This window comes from Protopterus annectens, chromosome 1.part0 (genome assembly GCF_019279795.1).
Source record: "Protopterus annectens isolate FY-2018-M chromosome 1.part0, PAN1.0, whole genome shotgun sequence".
Taxonomy (NCBI): Eukaryota; Metazoa; Chordata; order Ceratodontiformes; family Protopteridae; genus Protopterus; species Protopterus annectens.
The window spans coordinates 1,958,653,972-1,958,669,772 of NC_056725.1; the positions used below are offsets into that span (position 1 = coordinate 1,958,653,972).

General features: G+C 39.4%; 1 protein-coding gene across 3 annotated transcripts in view; it reads left to right on the forward strand.

Annotated features, from left to right (window-relative positions):
• Positions 1–15,801, forward strand: part of ALLC (allantoicase) — a 420,793-nt gene that overhangs the window by 226,540 nt on the left and 178,452 nt on the right. For all 3 annotated transcript variants that reach the window (XM_044070482.1, XM_044070490.1, XM_044070498.1), the window contains 2 exons: positions 4,916–5,071; positions 5,244–5,317. In XM_044070482.1, the coding sequence (XP_043926417.1) occupies positions 4,916–5,071; positions 5,244–5,317 (230 nt within the window). The remainder of the gene's footprint in view (positions 1–4,915; positions 5,072–5,243; positions 5,318–15,801) is intronic.

Sequence of the window (15,801 nt, forward strand, 5' to 3'; positions counted from 1 at the left end):
GATCCAGTGTCTGGAGGTTTATTATATTTCTGTTGATCATCTCCATGATTAATCTTTCCATGGCTTTACATATAAGACCAGCTTTAATTAATACTGGTATTAAAGAATCTTATCATGTAATTTGCACAGGGTAAGACAACAGTCATGTTAACATTTACTTTCCTTTGGGATCATACATGGACCATAGCTGAGTGAAAATATAGCACATGATAACTAATAGCCTCATGGTTAATTAGCTAACAGTTAAAAGTAAACTTCAAAGCATGAAAACAAGTAAAAAGACAGCGGTTGAAGCTTTGAGGGAACCACAAAGCACATTGGTCTTAAAGTTAAATTTCGAAGAACAACACAGCTACACATAACCCACAATGCAAAGGCATCAACTCTTTTTTTCCTTATTGTGTAACTGGGGTCATGTTGTCACATCAACAGTGACCAAATCACCTAGAGTCAATGTTCATACCTCATTGAAATGTAAACAAAGCTCACTCAATGCAATGTCTGACTAGTTCTACATTATAGCAATAACCCACGCCTGGGTGTGGGTAATGCGGGATTTAACCACGGTTGGCGTGGTTTGGTCCCGAAGCCCGAGGACCAAACAAAGACAACCGTGGTTAAATCCGCATTACCCACACCCAGAAGTGGTTATTGTTATTATAATGACATTATTTAAGAAAAGAAATAATTACTTTTCTTAAATAATGGCATTGTATAATGCCTCTTTGCTGCCCTTACGCAGCTGTCTGGTATTCAGCGGCAGTTCTGATGTACTGCACATGCCTACGCAGTACATCAGAGCTGTGGGCAAAAGCAACGGAGAACGCAAGATCTCCGTTGCTTTTTACTGTTTCGCTATGTTAAATGGGTTTAACATAGCGAGACAGCTTTAAAATAAGCAACAGAGATCTCCGTTACTTATTTTAAAGCTGTCTCGCTATGTTGAACCCATTTAATATAGCGAGACAGGTTTAAAAAAAAAAAGCAACGGAGATCGCAAGATCTCTGTTGCTTTTTACACACTGTGTCGCTATGTTAAAGGAGTTTAACATAGCGAGCCAGCTTTAAAAAAAGCAACGGAGATCTGTGTTGCTTTTTTTAAACCTGTGTCGCTATGTTAAACTCTTTTAACATAGCGAGATTAGTTTATACTAACGGAAAAAGTCCAGGCGACCAGACCTTTTTCCGTTAGTATATTGAGGGATTTACAACGGGCACGCTGGTTGGGCTGGCCAATCAGCGTGCACGTTTTAGAGGAAGAATTGTATAATAATCAATTTTATATGGTACCAGATAGTCTCTAATTGCAATCTGCAAAGTCCAAGGCAGCAGTAACATACATGTTTCATCCTCTTTTTGGGATTATCCAGGTACCACAACAAAGTCTTGTGAAAAGAATGGACTTGTCTGTTTTTTAACTTGCTCACTTTACACATCTCAAATAGAACAATGCAATGTAATTCAGCAGTTTAGATTAAATAAATAAAATGAACCCTTATATATGCAAAACACATTATAGAGTCTGTCATCAGAGCATAACTATTACAGTAATAATTTTAACTAATTAGCTCTAGTTCAGCAAACTGCTAATATCCAGTGATCAAAAAGATCTAATAAGAGCAGTTATATGACTGGAATGTCAGACTTTTGATGGAGGCTGACAGCACTTATACATAGAATCATACATTAATTCCTGTATAATTAAATGATTTAGCACAGGGAACTTAACAACTGCAAAATGACTGTCTTTTGTGAGGTTATGAACATACACATTAATGTAGAGAGGTTATAAAAATATGTGATATCTGAATCAACAAGTCTGATTTACTTCCTTAACCCTGTTGCTAATGATTATCTTTTGTGAGTAAAAGTTCTTCATTTACCCTATAACGCATTTTAAACAAGATGGGCAGCGTGTATTTTCCTCTGCTATCAGGTTGAGTTGTCCTGATCCATCTACTAGATCTAGGGAAGCATTCTGAAGCCACTCCCCACCCCCCACCCTGTAAGCATGTGCAAAATAGTTCTGGGTTACTAGCTTTGTATCTGTTAGAAGCTGTTAGGAGCTTCATATTCATCAAGAGCTGTTACTAGCTTCATATCCATCAGGAGCAGGGCCGGTATTAGCATTTTGGGGCCACAGCAAATGCAAAGTTGGGAGCCCCCCAGACACATCCAGTCTAAGTACCACCCTGTCACTGCCACCCCTCCTAAGCAACCTTTTAGTTCACACTGCAAACTTTTAGGAGTGGTAAACACAGACTGACCTGTAGCTACAATGCTTTTACATTGCAACAGGCCTGTGTACCACACTATCTCGACCTGTCTCACAAAGGGGCACTTAGTTAATGGCATTTAGCTGCAACAATGATACATTGCAACAACTCTATGAACAGGTCTGGATGTAAGTAAAATGACACCCTAGGCCTACTGTTTCAGCACACACACACACACACACACACACGCACGCACGCACGCACGCACACACACACACACACACACACACACACACACACACATACACAGTACACAAAAGTGAACTACTGCTTACACTCACTTCAGAGTATATTTGCATGTACTTACCTCTTCTATGTGTCTATAAAAGCACAATTCATGGAAGAAAAAGATTAAAAGGACATCCCACATACCTGGATAAACAAACAAGCAACAAATAAATCGATAAATAAATAAAGCCCACATCCCAGCCTAGTCACAACAGCTTGTACATATCACTTCGATTACACGCATTCGTATAATGGCTGCACTCATGCTTTCCAGTCTATAAGCACTGTGACAACAACAAGTAAAGAGTTTTTGCTGTGGTTAAAGTCCCCTACACTCCCACACCCCATTATTTTATTATTCTTTCCCCAAGCTTGCTGTACCTTGGAGAAGAATGATCACTGCTAGGCCACATAATAGCTGTTTTGTTCTTTCTCAAAGATGCACAAACCCCAGATCATACAACACTCTCTAGTAAATGAACATGCAAAATTTACTGTCTTAAGGAGTGAACAGGAAAACACAAGCATCTGGACTATTGAGCCAGTATGCTGAAGCAACCATGACTGCAGCATGAGAGTTCTCAGCACGTCATGGTAAGCAAAACAAAAAACTTATTAGAAATATTTCCTAGCTGCAGGCAGGTTGCTTATGTTCACATTATCAGGTTAAAGGCAGGTATATGGGAAACTGCACTTTGGTTATTAGTGGGATTGCATACCATAGTACTATATGTCAGGACTGAATTGTGCTCTAGTGCCAATTTTCTAAAGGGCTCTGTAATTTCCTTCAGGAGCTGGCAAATATGCTGGAATAGCCTGACTTGCTGATGTAGCCTTTTACAGGCTATATTAGTATATGTCTTGACATGAGATGCTGGCTTCAGACAAGCAGCCGTGTATTTAAATTCTCACTGTCTGTCAGTTCATCTTCATTAAAAGCACATATTTTATAGCCACTTTTGAAATTTAAGGATTACTTTCAATCTTTAATTTACTGAAGTCATGTTATTAAACAATATGAGGAAAAGCTTAGGCCCAAGGACATATCCTGGGGAACTCATACTTATGTGTACGAGTTTTGCTTTAGATTTGGTCTAATTATCAGTAGCCTTATTCTGAAACTGTAAGGTAACTGTTTAGTCAGTCATGAATTCCATCATTTACTGAGGAACTGTGCATTAACAGTTCAATGACAGTGTCAGTGGTCTAGCTGGAAGTAAAATATTTAATAAATGAGCTATCTAATATAGGCATGTAATGCCAACTCTTCAACATGCTGTTATTCTTTCTGTGTATACTTATACCTTTATATCTGTCTACATTTGCCACGGTATTCGTTCTTACTGTGTTATACAACCCAGCCTGAGCCTGTAATCAGTCATTTCTGATTAGTGCTCTACTTTGATAAACCAAGATAAATAAAATAATAATCTTCTTCTTCTTCCGGCTTTTTCCCAGTCAGGGGTCGCCACAGCGGATCACCTTGTCCGCACATTGAATGGCAGTGGAGTTTTACGGTGTCGAGTTGCCAGCCCGGCGCCCAACCTTCCACAGAAGGCACACTCACACGCACACCTAGGGCCAATTTAGAGTGTCCAATCCACCTGCAGCATGTCTTTGGGATGTGGGAGGAAACCGGAGCACCCGGAGGAAACCCACGCTACCACAGGGAGGACATGCAGACTCCGCACAGAAGGCACCCCAGCCGGGGATCGAACCGGAGAACCTCTTGCTGTGAGGCGGCAATGCTAACCACTGCACCACCGTGGCCGCCCATAAATAAAATAATAATAATAACTGTAAATGCCTCAATGCCACTGGATACAGGCAAAGAAACTATCAGAAACAAAATCCCAGACTACTGTTGAACACAGGAACACAAAAATTTAATATTAAGCACTTTCTTCAAGAAACTTATATTTGACTTCTACAAAACATAAATACAATTGCATTATACTCATATTTACATTTTTATAAATTGTACCAAAACATAATTATCTAATCACAAAGCATACCATCAGATAAATACAACAAATGTAATTGGGGGTGGTGTACTGGCTGATGTTTTAACTCACAGACACAAGGTACAGGGTTTTATTCTCGCCTTTGAAAGAGAAATTTGCTAGGCTTAAAATTTTCTGCAATGGAATCTAGCTTTGTATTTACCTATGAACCTGTTAAATCTAAGCAGGGTAAATTATGATGCTGGAACTGCTACTACCTCTGAAAACATGCTAATCATTTTAAACAAGTGACTGGCTCTACTGATTGGATACAATGCTGCCTGAAGGCCATTCATCCTAATATATTTCACAATATTAGCACATGGGTAAAAGCTAATCAATTAAAATAATTATTTATATTTAGTAGCTGTGAAGTTATTTCTGTGACCATTTACTGTTATTTTGCAGATGGTGGCATTGCTAGAATGAAGGTTTATGGTGTTGGAAAAAAAGACTGGTCATCATTATCTCTAAATGAACTGGTGGACCTAGCTTCCATGCAGAATGGGGGTGTATGTGTAGGATACAGTGATGCTCACTTCGGACAGCCTCAAAACCTAATAGGTATTGAAACAATAATTTATAATACTAAGACGTACAAAGTTAATTTATAACAAAATGAAATCAGTATATTATCTATTTCTAATTCTAATAATTTCAGTAGTTATTTAATATTTTTCATGTTTTCTAATTCCATTCATGTCATTTTTGAACCATTCTTGTTCATTTAATGAAGGAATAGGTCGAGCAAAGAATATGGGTGATGGATGGGAAACAGCCAGGAGACTTGACAGACCGCCAGTCTTAAAGGTAAAAATATGGCAAAATATAAACATTAGCTTCTACCTCTGTAATTGTAAACATTTAAAAGGGAAGTAGCTTCAGATGGAATAACAAAATCTTAAGGAAGAAAGTCCATAAATCATTAGTGATAATTTACAAGACAGGCATCATCATCATCATCATCAGCCCCCTTTTTCCTATTTTTCTACATGGGGTCGGGGTATCATGTTAACTGTCGCCAGCTCTCTCGATTCAGTGCCACACTCCTGCTTTCTTCAACACTCATGCCTGACTGTCGCAGATCTTCTTTCACACAATCCATCCACCTCTTTGCTGGATGTCCTCATTTCCTGTTATCTTCTTCCTGTCTGTCCCAAATCTTCCTCACCAGATTGTCTTCTGGTTTTCTACACATGCCCAAACCACTATAATCTGTTCTTTTTGATCTTTTCTGCAATTGGAGCTACTTTGGCTTTTGTTGTTATGTCCTCATTTCTTCATCTGTCCCACAGTGTGCATCCTAACACCCTTCTCAGGCACTTCATTTCCATCACCTCTAGCTTCTTCAACTGTTCTGCCTTTACTGCCCAGGTTTCTGTACCATACATTAGTACTGGTCACACCACTGTCTTGTACAGCTTACTTTTCAGCTTCCTAGCCATTCTTCTGTCATAGACTACACATGATACTCTATGCCAGTTGGCTGTAGCCCCTCTGATTCCAGCTTTGACGTCTTCATTCAGACTACCCTTCTCCTCAACTACCCCTCAACTACCCCTCCCAGATACTTGAAGTTGTTTACCTATTTCAGTATCTTCTCTTCTATCTCTATTCTCAGCTTCTTCTGATTTCCCCAATTTGCTGCCATTGCCACCATCTTATCTGTGCTTAGTTTCATCCCATGTGCCTCCAGATTTGCATTCCATTCTTTGCTGAAGTTCTAGCTCAGAATCTGCCTGCACTGCCACAAAGTCTGCATACAGCAGCTTTGTTGATCCATCCCCTCCAACTTGTTTGCTAATGTAGTCCATCACTAGTATGAACAGCAGTGGGCTCAGAGCTGAACCCTGATGTACACCCACTGCCACTTGGAACCCCTCTGTGAGGCCGAACACTGTTCGTACTTGAGTCATTGGGTCTGTGTGCATAGCTGTTTCTGGGACTTTAAACCACTGCAATACTGCCCAGATCAGCTTTCTTGGGACCTTATCATATGCTTTCTACAAGTCTAGGAATGCCCAGTTGGACTCTCTCTCCCCTCATCTCTAGCTTCTTCTTAAGTATCTGTCTCAATGCAAACATCGGGTCAATTGTGCTGCATCCTGATCTGAATCCAAACTGCTCATCTCTCATCTTACATTCTACTATTCTGTGTTACTACTCTGTGTATCCGTTTATCAATCACCCTCTCCAGAACTAACTTTCATGCAATGTGATAGGAGTTTGATGCCTCTGTACATGTCCCCTTTGTTCTTGTACACTGGTATGAGTATGCTTATTCTCATCTGGGATACTCTTTTCTCTCCACACTGCTAGGAGTACCCTCAGGAGCCATTTCTCCCCTATCACACCCAGCATCTTTATCATATCTGCTGTGACCTCATCTCAGCTCACTGCTTTCCCTGACTTCATTTTCCTTAGTGCTGTTCTTACTTCTTTTACCTTTGATGTCCGCTGGGCTGGTGAGCAGGTTGTTGCTGGCATCCCTTATGAAAGGTATCTGACTATCTTCTTTATCTTTCTGTCTTTATAGATTCTTTGTGCTGCTTACTAAGTAAGCTGGTACAGTTTCTTTGCTATTTAGCCAATGTAGTCCTTCCTAGCCTGGTCAGTCTATCTCCCACTTTTTCCTACACTCCTTCTTTCGATGACGTCCTGGACTTCTGTATTCCACCACCAGCTTCCTTATGTACCTTATTTCCATACCTTGCTCAGCCACATATTTTTTCTGTAGTCTTAGTTGTTTTCTTTTCTTCAACTCCACCTATTTCCTCCTCTTCTTGGGGTGCTAGAGCCCTGAATAATTCATTGAATTGTTGTACTTTCTCTCCAGTCAACTTCCAGGTATTCAGCCTGGTCCCTGTTGACTTAGAGCCTTCTCAGACCACTGCTTACAGCTGATTGTGGCAACTAGTGGTTTATGCTGCGGACCGACTGTTTCACTGGGGAATCATGGATTCTACCCCAGTGCCTTTACTAGGAGGAAGTCTACTTGCATGTTGCATGCTTGTATGTGATCTTGTGACTGTCTCTCTTTCTGAACCATGTGTTGGCTACTATCAAATCACTCTTTTCCTCACTATCACAACCCTGCTGTGGGGCATAGGCTGAGATTATGAATACTGCCCTATATGCATCTGTCATTAATTCTGATGATATCCCTTACTGCCTTCTGAAGCCCCTCTCTCACCAAAATTCCTACACCATTTCTAGCCTGCTCTCCACCTGAGTAGTAGATGCTGACTCTAAAGCCAATGCACTGCTCTCATCTCTTGGACATCTCTTGGATACATAGGTCCTGCCTCCTCTGTATCATGTCATCCACTTATGTCATCCACTTCTGTCAGTGGCAATTCTCAGTTCATGTTTGGCAGGTTGGTTGGTTTTACATCCAGCTTTCGCTCAATAGAGCCATCCTAGGTAACCCTGGGCAACCAGCCACAGGCCAGCCAGTAGCTTATTGACCCAGGGCTGCTGGACTTTATGGCAGGCACACACTGGCCAAACTGGCCAACATTGGTCAGAGTAGGCTGGGTCCTCAACTCACAGTAACTACCCATACCCATTTTTGGCACTGAGTGGCTAGCCCTGCCACAGCACGTAGTCTGTGATCTGTATTCTCCTATCTTGAGGATACTGTGTACCACAGTAGATGCCCATGGGCTGGGCAACTCTTGCCCCTTTGAGATGGAAACATTCAGCATGTTTTTCAGATCTAGGAGAAACCCCATGGAGACACAGGGAGAACATGAAAACTCCAAACAGGCATTGGTCAGAGATCAGGATTGAACCTTGCACCTTGTGCATGGGAGGCAAAGACCTTAAACACTAAGTCATCTGGTCTCTGCACAAGACAGGGATGTGGTTGCTTAATCAAGTAACTAACTTTTGTGATCAGTGAATTTAAACTGTTTTAAGTAATCAGACATATATCAGAAAAGTATTTAACAAATGTTATGTACAGCAGTTCACTTTATAAACATTTACAGGTATTATACTGTTAAGCTAAGAACTCTCAGTAAGAAGGGCTATATTTTACTTTTGTTTTGATGCATACAGTTGCCTTCTATACTTTGCAAACAAAGAAAAAACTTACATTTCATAATACATTTTTATGTTTTATTACTAAAATGAACTGAATATGTTAAAAGGTCAACTTATGCATTCTGGGGAAGTTTATTAACTTTGCATTATACTGTTCCTTTAATATTTAATGTTAGAAACTCTATTTTGCCCTCCAAACCGTCAGTCACCACAGAAGTTTACTGATATTACTAAGATGCAAACCAGCGTGAATGCTTAGTCCATTGTTTTACAAGCCTATTTTCTATAGAGGCATTAACTGTAGAAACACTGATTACAGTTTTTAAACATGTCATGCTATGCTGATTGACATGTCTTAGTCCCATGCCCTCTCAGAATGAACCTAACTGTGGAAAAATGAACTAAGTGGGCTAAATCATAAAATATGCTAGTGTTAGTAATGGATAGTAAGATTGTTAATTCATTGTGTGCATGCATATAAATGCTCACTTGCATTTTGTGAGCAAATTTGATTTTGACAGCTGTGTGATGGCATTCCAAATAATATGGGATTCTTGAGAAAAATGACTCATTGTGTCTTCTGTTTGCAAAAATATTTTAATAAGTTTTAAATATTATGCATTGAGTACCGAGTGTGGCATTTCTTAACAGTGGGGATATCCATAATTAGATTAATTATTTGGAGCAATACCTTAAATCACCTATAAACCATGTTTTGTTTCAATAAAAAGTTCAACAGGGAATTTAAAATATACCTAATCTGGAATGTTCTTAACTTCATTATACCTGTGAATTACATCACCAGTTATTCAATTTCCAAAAGCGAATACAAGTCCATGCATGAGCAAACAGTAAGAGGAAGTTGAATATGAACAAGTTTCTGTAGTGTGCTATGCTAGAAATAGAAAATGGATAACAACATAAGGTTCCGATTGTATTCTTGAGCAGAAAATATAGTGGCCAGAGAGGTAATAAACAACTCAAGACTGCATAATTACTACTGGGGTAAGTGTGGTAGGTAAATGACTTGGCATAACTATTGCTATAACATTATCTGCACTTGCATCAGCTATCAGAATTTTATTTCAAAAGTTAAATGTTTGTTGACATGTCTAATGTCAGGAGTGTTAGCCAAAGGTATTTTGGACTGACTGGGTCAGTTTTCATTAAAATCTTATTATTCATATCTGATCTATCAAATAAGCTTGAAACTGGCCCACTTGTAAACTACCACAAAGCTTTGGAGATTGTTTTTATTATGTAAGACAGGGTAACTTTAAGTCACATGTATGGGGGTATGAGAATTCTCCCCTACATAAAACATTTGCTTAGTTTTATGACCATTTGACTGATGAAGCTTGAATAATCTGACTTTTATGAAAACAGGCTTAATGTATTATAACCTTGTCAGAAAATATGATGAAGAAGATGTCAATGTATTTTTTTTCAGATCACGGTTAATACAGTTGTCTCAAAATTATCTTAATTCAATTAAACATCAATCTGATATGAAAAATTACAGCTGCTATTAAAAATATGTAGATCTTTGGTATCATATTTAGTTTCTATTTAAGGATCAGTTGCTTGTAACTATTATTTAATTAAGGATATGAAAGAATATATCTGCTGTAAAACTGGTCAAGGTGTATCATACAATCAAAGGCTATTCTGATACTGCATCTTGATTGACTTATTAGACCATGGAAAATCCATTTTGTCATGAGAGAGCTAAAACGGCTTGGAAAGGTCAAAAATGTGTGGCTCCACAAAATGGAGACATTGCCAAGGTAGATCTACTTGAAGATGTGGTCATCTTTGCTGATACACTCTCAAAAGACTTTATAATAGACATGGTACAATGTTTGCATCAAGATGGCACACATATTGCAAAGCACTCTGCACAAACATGACTGCAATTGAATGATCACTTGTGAGCAAACAACAATGTCATATGTCAGATGAAGCATTTCAATTTAGCTGTTTCTCAAGGTAATGTTAAATCACATTGCTATTTCCATGTTATGGAACAAATGCAGACAATATTCTGAAGGAGTGTTATCGTTTGTGACTTTAGAATCTATTGGACTGTCTGCTCTATCCACTCTTTTAAATGGAAGCTTTCGAATATAGGCAGCAAACACACAATGTAGCAAACTTTTTTCCTTAGGAAACTATTAGGCAACCTGAGCTCTGGGATTTTGTGGAACCTGGTTTAGAACATGATCTAAATTAATATGAGTGTTTTTTTTCTTGTAACAATACAGTTTATTGTCCTAGCAATTGTGTGAGGAATGTAACAAAACACCAAGCTACTTTATCAAAAGTTAATTTACAGTGATGATGATTACAGTATTCAATTATTAAGAATGTTTGAGACCTAATACAAACAGCACAAACATGACAGCACTTTAAACTCTTCTGACATTTACAAGTATGTATCCACATGCTGATACTGGTACTTAAGACTCAAGTCTTGGTCTTCTAGTCTAGGTGTGATGCCCACCACTGCTACAATATGTGATGGCCATCACTGCCACTTTTTTTTTTTAAATTTCTCCAAGTCTTCCGGGTTTCCAATACCATGACAGGAATGGACCCCATTCCTAAGTCAAAGTACGATTAAAGTTTATAGGTTCATAGGTTCATGAAATTAGTTTTGTTTCAATCTTTGATGTCAGCCAGTAGAGCTCTTTGCAGCATTCACAATGTACCCAGTAATGACTCCTGCAGTTAGTACAGAGTTACATGGATTGGTAACATCTAAAATATGATTGTAAATTCTTTTTTATAAGACCCGTTGCTCCTACTACTGTTGAAACTGTCTGGGTATCTTTCTTTCACATTGCTCTCGTTACTGCCTGCAGATCCTGGTATTTTATGACTTTGTGTTTCTCTGTATGCAAGACACTGTAGTCACTGGGTGTGGTGATTTCAATGATCAATGCTACTTTTGTCTTTTTTTCTTGGACTACTGCATCCAGTTTTCTAGCATCTATCTTTTGAACTGTTGGTAATGGGTGATCCCATGGGATATAAACTTCATCATTTTCTATGATGCTTTGTGGCTCATGTTTCCAGTGTTTTTCAGCCACTTCGATACCATAATGTTTGCACAATCCTCAGTGCAACAGTCTCACCACATTATTATAGGTTCATAGGTTCATAGGTTCATACTAGGCTATCTGCCCTAGGGCATTTACCAGCCTAGCCAGAGTGTGTTTGGCTTTTGCCACCCATTTTAAAATGAATTTTGCTATGCCCTTTTTCGAGGTTAGTATACTGTGCATCTGTCTAACAGTGACACAGAAGTGATACCCGGAGTAAACCTACGATCTCCCATCCACTCATCAAGATTCCTCTTGAAGAGAGTCAATGAGGGACTCTGCCTAACCTGGACTGGGATTTTATTCCAGAGTGAAGGGAGCCTCTGGGTTATGAATCTGTCCCTCCAGCATGTCCTATTTATTTCAGTGCTGAGATTCAAGTCTCTCGAGTGCGTAGCTTGATGGGATTTGGATTTTCTGAGGTGCAGCATGTCCATTAATTCCAGGTTGGACATGGCTTTATACGTCAGGCACAAATCGCCTCTGAGCAGGCGGTATGCCACTGAGTAGAGCTGGAGTTTCTTTAACCGGGCAGCATATGGCATCTGTTTGAGCTGTTTGATCCTCTTGGTGAGGTACTTTTGGGGTCTTTCCAGTTGCTGCAGGTGTCTGGTAAGGTACATCCCAAAAGGGGCATTGTACTCAATTATGGGCCTGATGAGGGATGAGTAAAGAGGCACGATAACCTCCCCTGATCTAGATGTGAATCCCTTCATGATTAGGTGGGCTATACAAAATGATTTTCTAACCACTTTGGCCACGTGGTTGTTGAATGACAGATTGCTATCAACTTGGGTCCCCAGGTCCCTAATTACTTCTTCCATACTTAATGGATTACCATCTATGTGGTAATTTGTGGGCACTTTGTTTTTGCCAAAGGGGATGACTATACACTTTTTGGCGTTTAGCTTGAGGCCATGGCTCTGGCACCAGTTGTCTGTTTCTATGAGGCCCTTTTGTAGGATGCTTGTGTTGGCTGGAGAGTTGATTATGGCACCCAGTTTGCAGTCATCTGCGAACTTGGTCAGCCACAGTCCTTCCGTGTTGGCCTGTACCTCCGAGAAATATATACCGAACAAGAGAGGTTGCAGGACTGAGCCTTGTGGGACGCCACTTGTAACTGGTTTGGAGTCTGACATGGCTTCAGCAATTCTAACCATGTGGGTTCTGTCCTTGAGCCAGTTTGCAACCCATCTAGTGACATAGGGGTTTATGTTTAAGCTGGTGAGCTTATCTGTAATGCCCGAGTGGGGTATTGTATCAAAGGCTTTTGCGAGGTCCAGGTAGGCTGTGTGGACTACCTTCCCCTCGTCAATGGCCTTGGTGACTGTTTCAAAGAAATAGACCAGGTTTAGGAGGCAGGATCTGCCCTTAACAAAGCCGAACTGGGTAGAATCCAATGTCTTTCAGAATTCAGTCCTTCTGCCATTAGTGTGTCGCAACCAGCAACAAGGTGTGTGACTGTCTCTAATTTGGTTTTACAAAACCTGCATTTGTCTGTTTCTCCCACATGTCCAATGGACTTTGTAAACCAGCATGTACATAGCCCACTATCTTGGACTGCCAATATTAACCTTTCATTTCTTGGTTTGAATTTGCCTCTCCTTAACCATTCCTGCATTCGTTTTTGATCAACATGAAGGTCTTCCAGAAGTTTTCTATACTTGCAACTATATTTATGTTTTTTCCACATTTCTTGCCTTCTCAACTGGTCCTTCACCTTATATTCACAACTGCCACAAATATGTATGTCCCCATGCTGAACCAGTAATCAAGGAGCCTGAATCCTCATCACTGACACTGGAGAGGGACATGCACTTGGAATACAAATGGATACATCAGTATTTCCAGATGCAAACCTCTCTGCATCAAGCACAGTTTTCCTTAAGAGCACACAGGGAACACACTCAACCCAGGGTCTGGATGTGTCTATATCATTCTCCCTCCATGTCCCAAATAAGACTCCCCATTGGTACAGCTATAGGGTTGCATCCTCAGCCAAGTGTCCAAGCCAAGTCCTCCAGCACCCACTCTGTGAACCCAGTGCTTTGTGTCCCTGCCTGAAGTAGCTGACACACACGGTGTTTAAGATTTAATTTTCACACACACACACACACACACACACACACACACACACACACACACACACACACACACACACACACACACACACCCCTGGGAAAGGCTGGCACAGATTACCCATTCAACCAACCTTGCCCAGACTATAAGGCAGATTCACTGTCACCAGTCAGTTATTATAAGGCTCTTAAAAGGGTACCCAATTATGCTGAGTGAAGCTAATATTAATACAAATGATAAGGGTTGACCAAGACAGTTAGGCCTTCTGGAGTGGCCCACTCACTGTAACCAAATAAATATAAGTACTTTCAAAGGATAGATACTTTCTACAAGGACCAGCCACAATACAAGTAATATATTTAATAATAAATAATAAAATAATATGAAATATTGAATATATATTTAGAGTAAACCACAGAGTTCAAATCACAGAAAATATTGAAAACATTGATGGAAGACTCGGACAACTAAAGAAAAACAATATCTAAACTAAGTTTCACTATATTCCTGACTAATCTAAAAGAATAACTGTTCCCTAGTTAAGTTACTTACCGCAAGACAAGATGCTGTGGGTGAAGGTCTTTCTAATCAGGTTCCCCAAAACAGAATACTCAATACTCTGAAACTTCTCTTTGTAATATCTAAAATATAATTTCCAAGAGGGCTGGCAGAATGACCTCAACTGGTCACCTGACTGAGACAGGAATTTAGTACAGATAGCTACAATATGCAACTAAATGTTTATAGAAGTGCCTGGGGCTTCCCCTGTTTTTACTGAGCTAATGAACAAAGGCCTTTTCCTATACTTTGTGTCTCCAGTCCTGTTCAGCACTGAGGGATACTGTTTTAATGATTTAACAGCTCATTTACATGTCCCTTATTTTTCTTAAAGTAAGCTAGTTGGTACATTTAATTCAGTCACAATAATACATGTGCATTTCTTTTTGTTCCAGGAGGGTGCACGGTTGACACATTTTAACACAAGCAAAACTCATAAATACAATTTCAGCACATACATGTGTACAGATCAGTTTGATATAGAAATGACATACAGTTCTAGTGCAGTTGAAACACAGGCATCTTGTATAAATCAGTTTGATATTCAAAGGATTTATCATCCTTTACAAAACTCCAGCTGGCTCTGCTGGCACTTGCCGATATCTTCACACTAGGCCGTAAGACATTCACAAATTTTAGAATTTCAGCTAAGCAGACTGTTTGGTAAGCACTCATGCATTGAGCAAGAGGGAATATGGGGGGGTTAAACAGTTATATGACTGTTCTAGGCCTGACACATGACTGAGCTTCCATTTAAAAAATGCAGAGATGTTAAAAGTCAGTCTGCTTTTGAACTTCTCTCTGTCTCTCTCTCTCTCTCTCTCCCTCTCATTTTCTCTTTCTGATTCTGTGAAAGTGAGAGTAAAATATTTGCTCAAGAATTAGACTATTACTTTGGCACTGCTGCAAATGAAAAATAGCTTTACTGTGTTACAACAACATGCAATAAACTATTGAAATAAAATGAATTGTAATGGTTTAAGAGCATCTGTCAAGTAACTCAAAATAGTGATGATAAATTAGGGGGTTTGTCAATGCTTAATAGATTTGATTATATGCATATTAGTTATTGCATTCAATTGTGAAAACATTCATATGTGAATTTAAATGCGGGTTTCTATATGATGTAGTAATATCTCTCTTGAAAGTACATTTGGATGACTTCAAATGTACACCTCAGGGTTTTTCTGTCATGGGTTGGTTAAGTAAGTCCCTGCAATCTTGCTTCTCAGCATATGTAGAACAATTGTTACTTATGTTCTCAGAAGGTGAACAGCAGAATCAGCTCAGTGGAATCTCAGACACTTAATGACTTAACATGGTCTTGCATAAAAATGTTTCTAAACCTTTCTTCTTCCAGCTTTAAAAATACTTGATAAAGCATACAGACACATCCCTCGACTAACTGAACTAATTTAATAAATCTGAAAATTGCGGTTTTCTGTAGATATTGGTTGCATGTCTTTCTACTGTTCTTGTTTTGCAATCATATAAATGTAGAGTAGT